The following is an 18,840-nucleotide window of genomic DNA, read 5'->3' as shown; positions in this document are numbered from 1 at the left end:
ATCTATTCTTTTAGCAACTTTCAAACATACACTACAGAATTATGAACTATTGTCACCATATTTCATTACATCTCCAGGACTTATTTATAACTGGAATTTTGTGCCTTTTGAGCACCTTCACCCATTTTGCTCACACTCCACCTTCCTACCTCTGGTAACCACCAATCTATTCTTTGTATGTATGAGTCTGGTTTTTTTTTAGATTTCACACATAAATGAGATCATTTGGTATTTGTCTGACTTATTTCACTTAGCATAATGCCATCAAAATCCAGCCATGTTGTTGCAAATGGTTTTTATGTTCTCAATAATTTGACTTTTTATGAAACTTTTTCCATTTTATCACTGATTATCATCACTCTCTTTCTCTATACTGTCACCCCTCTCATCCCCAAATACATACAAACACTTAGTTATTTCTGTCTTTAGATAATCAGCCACCTCAATTTCAAAATCCACAATCCTGCACGTAAAGGACATCTACTCTCCCAACTGGTTACTGATGGCAACATACTGTTTTTGCCCATAACCATGTTTTATGAACAAAATAACTTACAAGTACTCCATTCCCATTTTCAACTTTCTTGAAGAAGAGCCTGCCCTGACGTGCATGTGACGCTTGCCATGCTAACTCAAAGTGTCAAGCATGGGCCAGAAAAATCACTTGGGAGCTTGTTCAAAATGCAGAATCTGGGCACCCATCCCAAGACTGCTAAAACTGAATTTTCATTTTAATGAGATTTCGGTTTGTATGCACCAGACAGTTTGGGAAGCATTACTCTAGAGAAGAAACAATTTACACAGTAATGGAAGTATAGTGGGAATCTATATTAAATGGGAAAATGTTTTCAATGAGTCAGTAGTTTTGGGGAAATTTATTTATAAAGTTTCACCATAAAATCTAGAAAATGATTTTGGAGATCTAAGATACTATGTTTCATAAAGATTAATAATGAAGAAAAAACAATGCTTACTCATATGAAAACATGTGCCTAATGCATGTTGAAATGTGTTTTCCAAATTTGTAAAACATTTAAAGCTCAATACTCCAGGTTTAACACTTGTTAAACCCTAAGATTTCTCTCTTAATGTAAGTCAATCAAATTTTAGTATTTTAAGAAATTAGAAATAAGCTTATTATCTTCATTTAGCTTCAAATAAGCCCCTTTTAATGGAACCTACAGATCAATTTATAAAGTGAATACATTGTTTTTTACACATAAAATATTGTGTTCTGAGTATGATTTTTCACTCAGAGTTATAAATGCGAACTGATCCTTTTAAACTATATTGCCCATTGTAATCTAAAGCCAAAGGTACATAACTGTAAAAAGATTGGGTTTAGGTTGCTATTAAATAGAGAAATCCAAATTTTATGTACATTTGGAATTTCTATATTTAAATTAAAATATGGACATGCTTAATTAATATCCTTAGAATTCCTAAAGCATTAAACAGAATGGTGAGGTCACACTGTAATGATTCAATTTAGGAGGAGCTGAAAGACTTCCCAGCTTCTCTTGTTTATTTTCTTCCAATTCAAATAAATAGGCACATTAGGATGTTAGTTATCTTCACCTTTTCTGGGAGAGATAATTAAACAGTTTAATTTAAAAGAGTCTTTGATGGAATTTCAACGTTTCCACGCCAGCAGAACTGGAGGAGCCTATGACTTGCTTTTTCTCAATGAGGAGTTAAATGACCGGTACGAGGACAAACTTGCAATCTAATCTAATCAGCACTATATTTCGGAAACAATTAGAATTTTAAATGTGGTTACATGATAAAATGATTACCAAACAATAATTTTTTACCCATTTTTCTTAAAAACACTACAGTTTAATTAAACTTACAATTCAATTAGTCCACTCCAATATCCTCCTAATGCCACAGTGAACACAGAAATCACAAAAATTACCACCATAGTATAGTCAAAGTTAGGCCACGAAGGAGAATACATTTTCACAGTAACATTATCTCCGAGAGTCTGAAAGGCAAAATAATAATAAATACAGTGTTTTCTTTTTACTACAGCATATGGCAGCAATATTCCAACGTCATTCTGGAATGGACACTATACACAAGACAGTCAACAATACTGGAACTATTGACAAGATACTGTGGTCTCTTGTCAAAATCATGAGGTTGTGCTTTGGTTTATTAGATCTTGAAAGTGCAGCACTGAACACAATCATATTTTGTTCAGGGATTTAAAGTTAAGATAAATGATATGACACAAAGATTTTTAAAAGGAATCCAAACAGAACTATCCTTTCTAAAGTCAGTGCTCTGAAACACTTTGTGCTAAATGGGAGAGGAGGTTGAGAGGGATGAATACTTTCCAAATAAAGATATGATAGGCTTTTATAACTTCTTGTTAGCAAATGAAGCAGATACAATAATCTAAATAAAATATGAAGGATTAAAAGAGTTGTACTATTTATAAAATTTGTCAAATATATAATTACTAATTTACCTGCATCATATCTTTGAAGTCTTTGTGGTTTATAAAAGCAATCAGTATTTTCACATCCTGAAATTCAGATTTGTTCCCTGAGGGAGGAAACTAAAAGAAAAAAATATTACGAAAACTTAGGAATGACTAGTGTGTCTACAAAATAAAACACAAATAATTCCATTAAATATAAATGTTACATTTAAGTTATAAAACAAAGTTTCATGGGTTCTTTCTATTATAGTACAAATTCTCAAATTGGAATCATTTTAGAATAAACTTAAACTGATATTTTATGTACATACACAAACACAGAGGTATGTCATACATATGTATGTGCAACACACACACACACACACACACACACACACACACACACTGTTCCTAACATAGTCTTGTCTACTTTAGGAATGAAAAAGAAACAACAAAAATTTCCAATTAAATGCTCAACATAACCAGAATGCTTATTTGAAAAGAATCCTACTATCAGATTATTCAAAATTCAGCCCCTAAATCACACACAAAGAGAATAGTTTAATTCCTCTAAAATTTGATACCCTGAACTCAAAAGAAGTAATCATAATTTTATAACTTACTAGGACACTGTTATTGGCAACCAACAAAGCTTCAGCACCTCCTGTTTGTGCAATTCTGGCTTTTTCAAGAAAATGACAGGTTCCCCACTGTACCACAACTGCTTTGTTCTTTATTCCATCAGGAGGAATATCAGAAAGGTTGCACAGTGTTGCGGTAGTCAGATTCATCAAACTAATGGAAGACTGGAAAGAAGAAATGCCTTTAACATGATAAATATCATATGTCACCCTAAATACATTCAGTAATGAAGTATTAACACTGGTTTAATACAACGTTCTTTCAAATTAGAAATATTTTATGACAATCAGGTTTTGAGGAAGTATTTTTTAAAAATCCACTAACTTGTTTTTCCCACAGAGAGAAAACTACTTAAGCAAGAAGAATAAAATTATTATTATTATTTACTACATATATTACAACTAGTTTACACACAAAAATACTCATTCTATTTATTCAATATTTTTATGTTTACAAATCATTCCATTTTTAGAATAGAAACTGTGGTTTACTTACTGCATTTTCTAGGGTACTTGGAAGAGCTGTCCAGTGAGGGTTATACAGCATGCAGTAGTCCTTAGATGGTGAAGGCCTGCCATTTCCAGACGCGTGCAGAATTGCTTCCTGAGCAGCTGCCTAGGGCGTGAACAATAATTTTCACAGTGACAATAACTTGGCTTGCCAAGAACTAAGGATTTTAAGAAAGCTATTTATATAAAGGTTTAACCACATTTCCTTAAGGAGGAAGGTCTTCCAATGAATTAATTTCTTGTTTGAGGAAATACTGAAACTATACGCATTTGCCCGGAACACATTCTGTAAGGAAGATAAATCACTCTCTTACAGACCCTTGTTATAAGGGCCATATCCCAGGGAGGAATCTTGCATGATGTGACAACTGCAGTACTCCCTTTACTGCCTGAAACTTCCCAATCTCTTATCAGTTATTACTCTATTGCTTATATTCTATAAAAGAAAACGCCCCTGAAATCCCTCAACCTGTCTTCCTTCCATATTCTATGAGTAACTAGGGTAAGTAAGTAAATAAATAAAAGGTACACCAGTATTTCTAAGTGCTCTCTTTGGAAGAAAACCAGAGAAACCGGAAATCTCAAGTTTTTAAGACCCTGCAACTGCCTATTCAAATAGACCAATCCAGAATTTAAAGTCAGGAAAAAGAAGAACTAGAAAAATGTCCTTTCCTTGTGCCTCATTCCCCACTACCTGGAAAGAAAAGGAGTGGGAGGTGGGAGGTGAGAGTGGAGCCAAGGAAATGAAACATTCTAAGATAATTAGAAAACCACTCCACATCACAGTTCCCCTCAAACTTGGATCAATCCAGCTCCTTCCTCTCTCCTCCTCTGAGAAAATCTTGCACTACAACATAAGGGGGAAAAAAGACTGCTTGGCAGATAAAGGTAGTGTACCAAGCCTCTACCATAACGCATGCATTAGGTTGAGGCACATGAAATTGCTGTTATTAGACCATTTTTGAACTATAAAATTTCAGACAAGTCAATCTAAATGTCTAAAGAGTACAGAAATGTTCTAATTCATGCTCTCTTACTTAAAATCTCCCTTGAATATTTCACTAGAAGGCTTTCTGGCATACTTGGGGCTTCATGAGCTTATGCACCTAGGCAAGTGTAGGGGATTCTTGAAACATGCCATCAGATTACAGAAAATAGTTACATAAGGAAATTATCTGTAGAAAAAAAGAAATGTAGTCTTCATTTAGCTATATACTTGGTGGCTGTGAATGGATTCTGACAGCAGATGTGAACGAATATGTTAAATTTTTACTGTGCACCAAACTATTTTTATCTTATAAACAAACTATACAAATTCAACAAAGTACATTTAGGCTACCACCATACATTTATCTGATTCATTATCACCATTTTACAAATGAGGGCTCTGAGACTCAGAGAAGTCACTAATATAACCTACCTAGGTCATATAGTATCATCACCCACAGTTCTAACTACAGAAGGGAATCCTGTGGATAATTGCGAGGGTTGATTAGATTTAGGCCAAACATTTCTGAAAGAGTACTTTGTAAGTGAGTTGGGTACTTCTTACTGCATCCAATGAAATGGCACATTATCAGGATGTCCTGCCTTAGTGATGCTGAGTTTGATTATTTGGTTAACACAGTAACTGCAGGATCCCTCCAGTGTAAAGTTAAATACATTTTCCCCTTGTGATTGGTGAGTAATCTGTAGCATCATGTGAACAGTTCAACAACCTCTCACCTAGTATTTCATGACTGATGATGCTGATGACCCATACCTGAATTTAATTTTACAGATTATGTTGGGGGTTGTGAACTGGTGAATGTTTCTTCATACTGTCAATCCTCTACATTTATCAGCTAGTATTCTTTAAAAAAGAGATTTACTCTCTCCCTCTTCCACCTTTTGTTTAGTATTACTAGAGATCCACTGATTTTTAAAAATTCAACATAGTTGCAATTACCATTATTTGTATGAGGTTCAAACTGTCCCAGATTTGGCCAGCAGAGCCTCTTCCAGCTTGCTCTTTGTATCCTTTTGACAAGACCTCATTAGTCTTTGAGGATTTCCTTGTCTCTAGGCTGACTTTACCCTTTACCTGCCACATATTGGAATCCATCAATCTACTAAGATCCTTTTGGAGAGGAATGTATTTAGATCAGGATTTGGGTTTTAACCATGCACACTGCTGCTGAAGTGATATAACCTTTATAATAGACAACTGGCAGTATCAATCAAGCTTTTTAATACAAATAATTTTCTGATTCATATCCTACAGATGTATTACACAAATGCACAAAGATAAATGTACAGGGATATTCACTGTAATATTATCCAATATTATTATAGCAACAAAAAAAACCCAACATCTTCCACAGATACGGATCCATTACATTATGGTACACATAGTACCCAGCAATTACAAAGAAAGAACTAGATCTACCTGTAGAAACATGTTCATAGTGAGAAAAGCAAGTTCCAGAAAGATATTTATAGTGTATCCTATTTTTATAAAAAAAAAATGACCAACCCTCAAAGCTTCCTATCTGTATCTGTATATTTACATGAACTTGAAGAAGGATGTGGAGAGAGACATAGCAGCAAAACAGCAGAAAGTAGAGTTCCCATATATCCCCTTATCACACACATGCATAATCTCCCCCAATCTTCACTGTTAACCTTTGTTACAATCAATGAAGCTACACTGACAATTCACTACCACCCAAAGTCTACAGTTTACATTTAGAATTCACTCCTGGTATTGCACATTTTATAAGTTCTGACAAATGTATAATGACATGTATCCACCATTACAGTATCATGTGGAATACAAAATAGTTTCATTGCCCTAAAAATCCTCTGTGTTCTACCTATTTGGTTTCTTTTTGAGGTGATGTAAATGTTTTAAAATTGACTGTAGTAATGGCTGCACATATCTGTAAATATACTAAAAGCCACTGAATTGTACACTTTAAATGGGTGAATTTTATGTTATGTGAATTATACCTCAACAAAGCTGCCCTCCCCAAAGAAACACTAAACAAGAAGTTACAGTCTTACTGGGAAGATTAAAAACAAATCTGAAATAGATACTCACAAACAGAATGTGATTAAAGTCAGAGTCTCTAGTAAAAACTTTAGTAGTTTCTAAGGTGTTAGAAATGCAAATTCTTGGGCTCTATTCCAGACCTACTGAATCAGAAACTCTGGGTAGTTTATTTATTTTTATTAAAATATAATTGATTTACAATATTGTGTTAGTTTCAGGTGTACAGCAAAGTGATTGGGTTCTACATATGTATATACCTACATTCTTTTTTAAAAATTCTTTCCCATTATAGCTTATTTTGAGATACTGAATATAGTTCCCTGTGCTAAATAATAAATCCTCCCTATCAGTTTTATATATGGCAGTGTGCATCTGTTAATCCCATCCTTCCAACTTACCCCTCCCTTCCTCTTCAGTAATCATAAGTTTGTTTACTATGTCTATGAGTGTATTTCCGCTTTGTAAATAAGTTCATTTGTACTAGTTTCTAGATTCCACATATAAGTGATATATGATATTTGTCTTTGTCTGATTTACTTCACTTAGGATGACAATCTCTAGGTCCATCCTTGTTGCTGCAAATGGTACTGTTGCATTCTTTTCATGGCTGAGTAGTATTCCTCTGTGTGTGTGTGTGTCTATATATATAGACACATACCACATCTTCTTTATCCAGTCATCTGTTGATGGATGCTTAGGTTCCTTCCATGTCTTGGCAATTGTAAATAGTGCTGCTATGAACACTGGGGTGCATGTATTTTTTGAATTAGTTTTCACTTTTTCCAAATATATACTGAGGAGTGGAATTGCTGGATCATATGGTAGTTTTATTTTTAGTTTTTTAAGAAAACTCCACACAGTTTTCCATAGTGGCTGCACCAATTTATACACCCACCAACAGCATAGGAAGGTTCCTTTTTCTTCACATTCTCTCTAGCATTTATTATTTGTAGACATTTTGATGATGGTCCTTCTAACTGGTGTGAGGAGACACCTCATTGTATCTGTTTATATTTTCAATGAATAATGAAAATATTTTCTCTTAGTAAAAAGCTTAGTATCAAGAACGTGAAGGGATTTGGGGATAACATAATCTAGTCCCTTCATTCTACAGCTCAGACAGGTCCAAAATGATCACAGTGAAGTGGTCTCAGGGGCCAGAACTAGAATTGAGCTCTACAAAACCCAGAACAGCAATCTTTCAAATCTGCTATCATTTCAAGTTCCTTCATGCAGCTGGACCCGCCAAGCACCTCTTAGTACCCAACCATCACTCTCCAGTTTTAATACTAGTCACATATAGCTCTACATTAGTTGCTAACTCCTTCTCTATGATACTGGGCGTGCGTCTCCTACCACCACTCAAATTCCTCTAATAACCATTAGTTCCTCCCACATTCTTAATACCACAAACTCTAAGTCCTTTCCTTATACTCTTCTAAATACCCCCACTTCTAGGACTCTAGAGCTTCATGGACTTCCTTTCCTTATGATGACTGCTCCTTATTGCTCATCCCAAATTCTTCCTCTTAACGACAGTCCCCATAACCACTGGTAGTGAAATCAAGCGTTCTCTACGACCATCAAATCATCAACCTCACGCCAGTGCCTTTATATTCTGCATCTTACTTGATCCTCACATACAAGGGAAGCAAGTTTACTAGCCCAAGGTGTGAAGCAGCACTCCTCTTTTTTCTGATTCAAATTTACCTCACATGAAACTTCATGGGATGCCTGTTGTTAATGAACATTTCCGAATTTACTTTATTCAGATCACCTGACTTCAATCATATTCCATATGATCCCATAAATATTGATGTTTAAGTTTATCTTAATGTTATAGTTGCCTATTCCTTTGATCATTTTTCTCCTATATACTTTGCAGTATGACAAGTGTTAAATGATGAGTGAAAAGTCTGAAAAAGAACTATAATGATGTACACTATACTCACATCCTTGCAGGTGTACCATCTCCCCATTTTCCCAGACCAATCAGCCCTTAAACAAAGGGACATGTAAAAAGCTTTATTTCATCAGCCTACTCACACCGTATCAGTCCTGCACCGACCTTCATGTCCCTATCTCTTGGGGCTACATCCCTGCTTTATACTCCAGTCCTCTGGTAGTTCCAATCATGGGTATTTGAATTCCTGGCCTCTGTTCAAATAGCCTCCTGATGCTGACTCACCAGCCTAACATTAACCTAGGAAACAGGCCTTTCTACTCCCGTCCAAGCTAATAGCACAGTTAGCATATTCTCCCTTGGTTCACATATTTGGTTTGTCTGTATTCTACCCTTCTTTCTCCTTCAAAAGGTATCTGCTAATATTGTATCTACTTTCCAAATTTAAGTTCTTCACATATTTCTTCTGAAGATAACAATTCTCTAGATAAAATTTTACCTAACATACTATCCTCTACTCTGTATCCATGCCATTCTTTGAGTCTACCAGGATTCTGTACCTTGGTCCATTTTTACCTGATCAAGATTGAGCTCTGCATAATGCAATGTTAATCTTTACCCATGTATATATTTCCTTAAAAAACCTTAACAGATTAGTCAAGCATGGTTCTTCTTTTTCCCTAGAGATTATACTCAGTAATTTTGGCAGTAATTTCTTTTTTTTCTTTTCCATTATGGTTTATTACAGGATATCAAATATAGTTCCCTATGCTACCCAGTAGTACCTTGTTGTTAATTTTATATATAGTAGTTTGTACCTGCTAATCCCAAACTCCTAATTTATCCCTCCACTGCACTCCCCCTGTTCTCCTTTGGTAATCACAAGTTTGTTTTTTATGTCTGTGAGTCTGTTTCTGTTTTGTAAATAAGTTCACTTGTGTCATATTTTATTTTACATATTATTGGTATCATATGGTATTTGTCTTTCTCCATCTGACTTAACTTCACTTAGTATGACAATCTCTAGGTCAATCCATGTTGCTGCAAATGGCATTAGTTCATTCATTTTTATGGGTGAGTAACATTCCATTGTGTATATATACCACATCTTCTTTATCCATTCACCTGTTGATGGACATTTAGGTTGCATCCATGTCTTGGCTATTATAAATTGTGTGGGCAGCAATTTCTTACCCTTTATTATAGATAAATGCTTCTTAAACTTTAATGTTCTTGTTAAAATCAGACTCTGATCTAGCAGGTCTTAGGAGGGGCTCATGACTATGCATTTCTAACAAGCTTCCAGGTGATGCTCTGAAGCTGGTATAAAGATTACACAGTTACAGAGTTTATCATGATTAGCAGTGAAACTCACCAGGCTTCTAGACATTACTGAGGTCCTCCTAGGAATTTTCTTAAGAGGTGAAAGTCACATTGTACCTGTAGTATGCTGATATAGCATCATTCATGTTTTGGCCAGAGTTCCCTCATTTCAACCATAATTTCATTGAAAACTCTTCAGCATATGCATCACTGGGTCCCAGGTTCCCCACTAGCCTCCACAGTCTGTCAGTTAAACATGGGCCATGTTATTTGTATTGTTACTCATTAGACATACTTAAACCTTCTGTGTCAAGGGGCAGTATGTGAATTTGACTAACTCTCTCTCCAATTAACCCCCAGCCTCTCACTGCAATTTCTCTTCATAAAATCTACAAATTAAACTATTCCTCTATTTTTAGATACCAAATATAAGGCCTGGGGATTTGGGGCAAGTTTTGCTAAAAAACAGAATTTATTTAAAATGATAACTAGCAAAAAAAAAATCAGTTTACTACTAAACCAGAAGAAAAAAGTTACAATGTAATCACTGAATGGTAAACGCTGAGGAGCAGCAGCCACCTACCATTCCCTTTACATCACAGCGATGTAGAAGGTGTCCTTTTCTTCACAAACATCTTTCTCTTTACACAGATATGAGTTTTAAGTCAACAGCAATTCAGTAAGAGTTGAAAGGGGCCTCTACAGGAAAGGCAGAACTGGGGTTGTGTGTTTGAATGACATGTTCCAAAGTCAGGCCAAAATAATTTTCTGATCATTCTCTATATTTTCTATGCCTTTTCCCTCCTTAATAAGTTATATAATTAAGACAATCTATGTTCTTTCCACTCCTACTTTCAGTATGCAAGGTTTATGGAAATGATGCACTGAAAAGTGACTAGACCCAGACCCACAGAGATTAAGTGTAATCTTTAATTACTTAATTAGTGGCTCAGTGGGAGTTAGGGCGTAGAACAAGGATGTACAGGGATCAGAACAGTGTGTGGGCCATGGGGAAAGTAAAGCCAGGATCATTCCTTGCACTTGGAGAATCTGGGGACATGTAATGTACAGGCTAAGAGGTACTGGAGACAAGGTAACCATTCATTCATTCAATACTCTGCAGTCTATGAAGTTCTATGGAGGACAGAAGAGAATGAGTCAGGAAGAGTTTTTCCTTCATGGGGCTTACATGCTATTTGTTACCTAGATCCAGCCCTCTTGCTGGTTTTTCTTAAGAAATATTACCACTTAACTACTACAGAATGTATTATTTACACTCGAACTCACAAACTCAAATGCCTGAAAGGCCAGACAGGTAAATTAGAGTTGATTCAAGACCACAGGACATGGTGATGTTTGGCGAGTTGTGGCCTAAAGGTAATCAAATTAAAAAAAAAAATTAGTATCTTAGGATAACAGCCTATACATGGAGTCTTTATGGTCTAGATTGCTGTTAAAAGACCCAATTTCAGGTAAATTTTTAACAAAAACAAATTATTAAATATATAATAAACATGACTTCTATCCTTAGAACTTTTTTAATGAAAGCAAATGTATAAATTTATCCAATCAGTCTTGTGCTCTATCTCTAATCCACACACACACACAAAAATCATTATTGCACAACTTAGTGGAAAGGTAAAAGAAATGTCTAAAAACACTGGGTTCGAGTCTCCTTTTGATGAGTTTCTATACGATCTAGGACAAGTCATAATCTTCCTGAAACTTCTCTCAGGATTACTTTGAGGTTCTAAGGAAATGTACATGTAGGTGTTACATTTTGGGAAGGAGATAAGTCAGCCATCAGCGACTTAAGAATTGTACAATGAGATGCAGAATTCACAAAGACAGCTGAGAGGAGAGAAGGGAAAAGAAAAATTGTGAAGAATATAAAAGTTAAAGGAGGAATGTGACAAAACTAGCTTGTTGAAGTGTGGGCTTAGACATGCACCACAGCCTAGGTGGCTTAAACAACAATTTAATCCACAGTATTCCTCCCCTGGCCCCCAAAGTCATATCCTTCTCACATGCAAAATACATTCATTCCATACCAACAGCCCCCAAAGTCTTATCTCATTGCACCATCAACTCTAAAGTCCAAAATCTCATCTAAACATCACCTAAATCTGACATGGTGAGACTCAAAGATACATCACAAGGCAAAATTCCTCTGCAGCTGTGAGCTTGTAGAACCAGACAAGTTATGTGCTTCCAAAATTCCAGGCATAGGGTAGACATTCCCATTCCATAAGGGAGAAATCAGAAGGAACAAAGGGGTGAGAGGACCCAAGGAAGTCCAAAGCCTAGCAAGACAGATTCCATTAGCTCTTAAGACTTGAGAAGTATCCTTTTTGGCTCTACATTCCATCTTCCAGGCCCACTGGGGTAGAAATGTCACCCCCAGGCCTGTGTGGGGTCCCACCCCAAAGGCTCCTGGCAGAGACCCTAAGGCTTGTGTAAACTGATGTGGTAGCCTTGATGATCTCTGAAATACTTTGGGAAGTCATTTCTCCCTCTTCGTGAAGAATAATGCACATTCACAGCCAAATAGCTCTATCACCCGGTCCTGGCAGATACAAGAAGTCCAACAGCCTTTCTTCATTTTGTCCCATTTCCATCCCCAACAGTTCAAAGTGGCAGTGTTTCTGCTCATATAATCCCATAAGCTCCTTATCAAGTGACTGTTCAGCCACAGTCTAAAGTGTTCTTTCCAGAACAAACTTTTTTTTTCAATATGGATAGAAAAGAATTTTCCAAATCTTCAAATTTTGGTTCCTTTCTGCTTAATGACTCTTTCAATTCTTCTCTCTCCTTTGCATTTTACTATAAGCAGTCAGGAAGGACCAAGCTGTTCCTTCAACATTTTGCTTAGAAATCTCCTCAGCTAAATATCTGATTTCACTGCTTACAGTTCTTCCTTCCACACAACACTAGACCACAGTTCAGCCAGGTTCTTTGTCATTTTATAACGAGGACTGCCTTTCCTCTAGTTTCCAATAGCATGTTCCTTATTTCCATTTGACACCTCAACAGAATCACCTTTAATGTTCATATTTCTAGTATGTATCTCAAACCTCTTCTAGCCTTTACCCAATTACAAAACTGTTTCTACATGTGTATTGCATGTGTTGCAGCAGAAGCCCACTCCTGGTACCAAAATCTGTCTTAGTTAGCTTGTGCTGCATAACAAAATACCAGAGGAAGGGGGTGGGCAGGGAGAGAGAGCAAGCCCTCTGGTATCTTTTCTTATAAGGGCATCAATCCCATCACAAGGGATCTACCCTCTGACCTCATCTAAATCTAATTATCTCCCAAAGGCCCCATCTCCAAACACCATCAACATTGAGGGGTTAGTTCTTCAACATGAATTTTGGAAGGACACAATACAGTCCACGGCACAGTAGCTTAGCCTGTCTCTGATGGGTTGGGTAGCAGACACCTAGTTTCTCCAAAAGGTTGAGAGAGAAGAGCAGAAGAGAAGGAACTAAAGAATATTCTTTGAGCTGGTGTAGTGTACAAAGGAATGTAGATTTTAGCAAAAGATTATTCTCCTGGGGACCCTGCTTATCACTTCATTGTTCAAGATGTGGCTATACAGCACTTAAGATTCTTTGAAGTAATGAAAAGTTGAACAGAACTTTTGTAAAATCAGATCCAGGCTAAGCTTCACTCATTCTCTTTGAAGCAACTCTGTGACTGAGTCCAAATAACACTGTGAAATAAAGGTCTAACTGTTGGGTCTGGGGTAGGGGTTGGACTGGGAAAGGACAAGTGTGATATGGAATTATGGCAAAGCCAAGAGAGAATTAACTACCTGCCAGGCACTTTTTATTTCTAGATTTAAATTCCTAATGGGGTTAGAAGTCATTAAGACATCCAGAGGTGCTGTAGCTTGAGTTCAAGGGCTCCAGGGAGAAGCCGCGTTAAAACAACAATAAACTGTGTTGGAGGAAAGGAACTAGATATCCAGCAAGCAGAAGGAAGGAGAGAGAGAGAGCTCCTACTGAGGAAAAGGATGCCAGATTTATTAGATTTCCTCAGAAAAGGAAAGGAATGAGAAGGAGACCATTTCAAGAAAATAAAGGGAGAGTGAAGAAAAAAACAAATCTACTGGGAAACCAACAAGAAATAATCAGTCAATAATACTAGTTGGCACAGAAAAACATCTTTACAATTTAAAGAGATCCTGTCAGTTTTTTCACAGTTACCAGCACAACTTCTGGCATATAAGAAATATACACTAAACATTTGTAGAGTGAAAGAATGTTACTAAGTCCCCACAATAACCATGAATCTGAGGAGTACAGAATTCAAGATTAACGTGGTGAAATGCAACAAAATGTATACATGCAATATAAAAAGAATAACATCTAGAATGTGGGAGAGACAGGCTAGCTACAGTTTAGAATAGGGACAAACTTAAGATTTGTGGAGCCCTTGAAATTACACAAAAATTCTCCTTACATTTTTTAGTGAGGGGATTCAGAGATTTTAATAAGAATTTCAACATGAGTTTATGAGTAATTGATGTATTATTAGGTTAATTATTAATTTGTGTTGAAAAGGATAGGTAGGAACTTACACACACATGCATATTCTTACAATTACCTTAAAATGTTCAAACGAAAATGAGTGCAAAAACATTCAAATTTCATATCTACCTTATAGTTTTATGTGCATTTAAATACTATCTGAATTGTTATCTTTTGGACATGTCTGATTACAAGGTAAACAGCACCTCAAAAATTCAGACCAACACTGCTACTGTTATTCTCTTTACATCCTACTCCCCCAACTCCAAGCAATTTTTAGATACAGCCCCCTATTCATATCCCTAATGCTGTCTAGCAATTTGTGAATACACCAAAGGCACTAACCACTTCAAGCTTCAATTCTAGTTTCTCAATAAATGTTAAAGACACTTTTATATTGTATACATTAACTAGTAGTAATCCTTTAAACGGGAGAGTAAGCAACATATTCGTTTTCAGAGAAGTTACACATTCTAATGGAAATGGAACTAGACAGGCATACAGCATACCAATTCTGTATAAATAAAGCTCATGAAAGTTTCCAATCTGAAACTCCCTAAGTGAAATTCACAAGAAACAAAAACTGAAACACTGAACACTGGCGTCTTGACCACCCACCCACTGAAGCTCCAACTGCTCGGTGTTGAATTTTAAGACATCATTACTTTTTTCTAATCATGAAAAGAAACTTGTGAACACATATTTGTTACTGTTACTTAACCGACTCTCCTCCCATTTAAACTAGGCAGAGAACTGAAAACCACTAGAAGTATTACATTTTTGGTGCGTTCTTTAAAAAAGTATTTTAAACGAAAGAAAGAAAGGAAAGAAAGGAAAGAAAGAAAGAAAGAGAAAGAAAGAGAGAGAGAAAGAGAGAGAAAGAGAGAAAGAGAGAAAGAGAGAAAGAAAGAAAGAGAAAGAAAGAGAAAGAAAGAGAGAAAGAGAGAAAGAAAGAAAGAAAGAAAGAAAGAAAGAAAGAAAGAAAGAAAGAAAGAAAGAAAGAAAGAAATCAAACAAGCCCTAAGGCGAAGCATGAACTACAGAGGAGGAAGGGGTAAAATATCTGTATAACAGCAATTAAACTAAAGCGCAGTCCCTGAACCGCTAAGTATCCTGGGATCATGTATACTTTTTTCGTCTTCTTTCAGGGTTAGGGTGGGGGTAGTGCCGGTTAAGAAGCGGTGAGAAAAGCTGAACATTAAAACTCAGAGGTCAATTAACAACGCCCGGAACAGTGAAAAACTATAGAGAAGCGCCAAGGTCAAAGTAGTGTTGAGGTCTCCGCAGGTAGCTTTCTTGGGGGTAAGGTACTCGGGGACTTCAAAGGACGGGAATGCGGGCTGGAAGGAAAGGGAGTAAAGGGAAGGGGAGAGGGATGAAGGCGAAAAACCAGAGCAGGCCGCACAGGCGCGGGCGGGGGGGGGTGTCCGGCGGGAGCCCAGGGGTGACGAGGAGGAGGAGGAGGAGGTGGGGGTAAGGGGCCCCGGCCCCGCCCCGGGGAGGCCCGAGCGCCCGCCCGCCCCCCTTACCAGCGGGAGCAGGAAGCCCCAGAGCAGGGCGGCGGCGGCGGTGGGCAGCGCCCGCTGCGGCCCCATCGGACTGGTGGGAGCCCGGCTGCGCGGCGCGGCGAGGCTCGGCGGGGGAGGCTCCGGGTCCCGTGGCAGCGCTGCCTCGGTGGCCGGGCCGGACAGGGGCGGGTGCGGGGCTGGGATGGGGCCGCCGCGGCTGCTGGAGCCGCCACTGCAGCGCGAACTTCCTCTTCCGGCCCCGCCCGGAGGACGCGGAAACCCCCACGGGGCACGTGGAGTCCGGGTCCGCGCGCGCCGCCAGCCGGGCTCTCGCAGCGTCCCGGAGCTGGCGGGCCACCCGCGGCGGGGCTGGGCGTGTCTGTCTCCAGCTGCCTGACCTGAACTGTCCCTGAATCCGAAGAGGGACTTTTTCATGGCCTTCTTCCTCCTATTAGCCGCGGAGCGCCTGTTCTGTGCCCAAGTCAAAAATCTTCATGCCCTGAGTCTTATTCATCTGCTCATCAGCAGTCCTAACCACTCTCACACATGTATCTCACATCCGCCCACCTTCTCCAAAACAGCTGTCCAGGCCATCGATGTTTCTCTTCCAAAGTGGTCTCGGTCTCCACTCCCCACAGCCCATTACTCACGTACCTGTAATAGAGATCTTTTTGAAAATGTAAATCAGATCATGTCACTCCCAACCACACTTAGAACAACATCAAAACTCTACTCTGGCCGGCAAAGTCTACATAATGTGGTCCCTGCCTTCTTCTCTGACCCCATCTTCACTACTTTCCCACTCTTGCTTTAAGCCACGTGAGCCGCGCGTTTGGTTCTTCCGGCCTTTGTATCCATAGACCTCCCTGCTGGAGTGCTCTTCTCTCTGAATACCTGGCATGCTGGCATTTACCTACCAGCTTAAATGTCACTTCCTCAAAGGGAACTTCTTGGTATACCCAATCTAAAGTAGTCACTTTCACATCACATGATTTATTTTAATTCTCTGCATAGCACTTTCCACTCTCCTATTCTTTTGCTTTTTAAAAATTTCTTCATTTGTTTATTTATGATGTTGATTGTCACTTGATAGCAAAGAGTATCTTTACTTTGTTCACTGCTGTATCCATTACAACATTTGGCATAAAGTTGGTCCTCAGATATTTGTTGGATGAATATTCAGTACCAAACACTGAATAGAATGCCACCCCACAGCTCAGGGTTTAGTGAGGGACACAGATGTGTGAGCAAACACAGTTCAAGGTAAGTAGTGACACTTTTGTTTGCACAAGATGCTATGGTAGTATTAAAGGGACATTTAAAGAGGTGCCAGGAAAATTTCAACCTAAGCTGAGTCTAGAAGGCTGAGTTAATTTTAGCCAGGCAATGGGTAGGGGAAGGGGGAGACTTCCAGGAAGAGTGAACCATTAGTGTCAAAGCCAAAGGTGACATTGAAGGAACTGCAAAACTTGGCTGATGTTTTAAGTGGTGATAAATGAAGTGAGAGAAAAAGGCAGAGGCCAGATCACAAATAGACTGGGGTGTCCTGCTTGGAACTTTAGGCTCCATTTAGTTGGTGGTGGAAAGAGTAGTGACAGACAATTTCTGTTTTAGAAAGCTCTTTGTGGTGGCAGGTAGTGTGGCAGATGGGTTGAAACAGGGCAAGAGTGGAAGCCAGGAGACCTGTTAAGACAACTGTAGTAGATGAACCCAGGCAGGGATAGTGAGGGCCTGAGCTTAGACAGTGGCAGAAGAAACAGGCAGGAGGTAGTGGTGGATATGAAGATTCATAGCAGAATCTGGTATAACTGAGAGGGGACGGGAGAGAGAGAGGAATGATTCCCAGGATCCTGCTCTGGGCCCTTTATTGAATGATCACCACTGGAGATGGAGGAGGTGGATGATTGGTGTGGGAGGGGAAATAATTTTGGACTTGAATTTGAAATGCTTGTGGGACATCCAATTTCAAATGTCTGTTAGGTTAATGTCTAAGTGGGTTGGTCTGAAGCTTAGTGGCACAAGAGGCCAGAACTCAGGTCTCCTGCCAGGCAGTCCTAGACTCTTCACTGCACAGGGCTTTTCTAGCTGCCTAGGGCAAGCCAGATTCCTCTTTTGTAAAATGACTGTGATTAGATGACTTCATCTCTAAATATTCCCTTCTGCCCACAGTGGCCCTTTGCCTAGTGAATCTCTAAGGTGGCTCCTGCAGCTGTCTGAAGATCCCTGGTTTTTCTTTCTACATTTATGCCCAGTTTTCCTTCCCCTCATTTGGAGAAAATTTTGTCTCTGCAGCCAGAGAACCTGTGTTATAGGCTAGTTCCTTGTGCAATCTTTAGTTTGTGCCTGCTTTAGTTTTCTCAGCTGAAAAATATGAACAGTAATACCTGTTCTGCCTGTCTCATATGATTATTTTTTAATTACATGATTTATAACTTGGGTAAAATTACTCTAAAAATTAAAAAAAAAAGGAGGGAAAGGAGAAGAAAAAAAGAAGGCTGGGTTACTGCTGTATTTCAGTGCTGGCACTGTTTGTCGTAATTCTTCCATCAGAATTTGTTTCTCTTTGGTCAAAGTCCCTGTGCAGGATGAAGTGAAGGAAAATGGGAAGGTTAATGGAAGATTAAAAGATTGTTGTTTAATGACTTAATTGTTGGCACAACTGTTAAAGGATATTTGGAGTATACCTCTGTTACATATGAATTCCCCTGGAACTATTAGGTAGGATAAAGGGTAATTGGATAATTTTTAGTCAATTTTTCTCTCTAAATAAACTATGTATAAAACTCAATTATGGAAAATAAGTATCATTAGATTAAATATTATTTTGATTTCTAAATATATTTAGTTAATGGAATTTTTTCCCGATGATAAAGGAATGTTATTGGTTGTCAGAACCCTTCTACATTCTAGGATATGGGCAGGAACTATTGGCTCCATTTTACAAAAGAGGAATGTGCTAGG

General features: G+C 38.2%; 1 protein-coding gene across 1 annotated transcript in view; it reads right to left on the bottom strand.

Moving 5' to 3' along the window:
* SPPL2A (signal peptide peptidase like 2A) overlaps window positions 1–16,125 on the bottom strand; it is a 41,747-nt gene extending 25,622 nt beyond the window's left edge. Inside the window, exons 1-5 of the mRNA XM_072962440.1 lie at window positions 15,901–16,125; window positions 3,566–3,685; window positions 3,052–3,234; window positions 2,477–2,566; window positions 1,854–1,987 (exon numbers count right to left, since the gene is read on the bottom strand). Coding sequence (XP_072818541.1) covers window positions 1,854–1,987; window positions 2,477–2,566; window positions 3,052–3,234; window positions 3,566–3,685; window positions 15,901–15,966 — 593 coding nt within the window. The 5' untranslated portion in view covers window positions 15,967–16,125. The remainder of the gene's footprint in view (window positions 1–1,853; window positions 1,988–2,476; window positions 2,567–3,051; window positions 3,235–3,565; window positions 3,686–15,900) is intronic.
* Window positions 16,126–18,840: the final 2,715 nt, after the last annotated feature.

This window comes from Vicugna pacos, chromosome 6 (assembly GCF_048564905.1).
Source record: "Vicugna pacos chromosome 6, VicPac4, whole genome shotgun sequence".
Taxonomy (NCBI): Eukaryota; Metazoa; Chordata; class Mammalia; order Artiodactyla; family Camelidae; genus Vicugna; species Vicugna pacos.
This window is presented reverse-complemented; position numbering and strand designations above follow the sequence as displayed.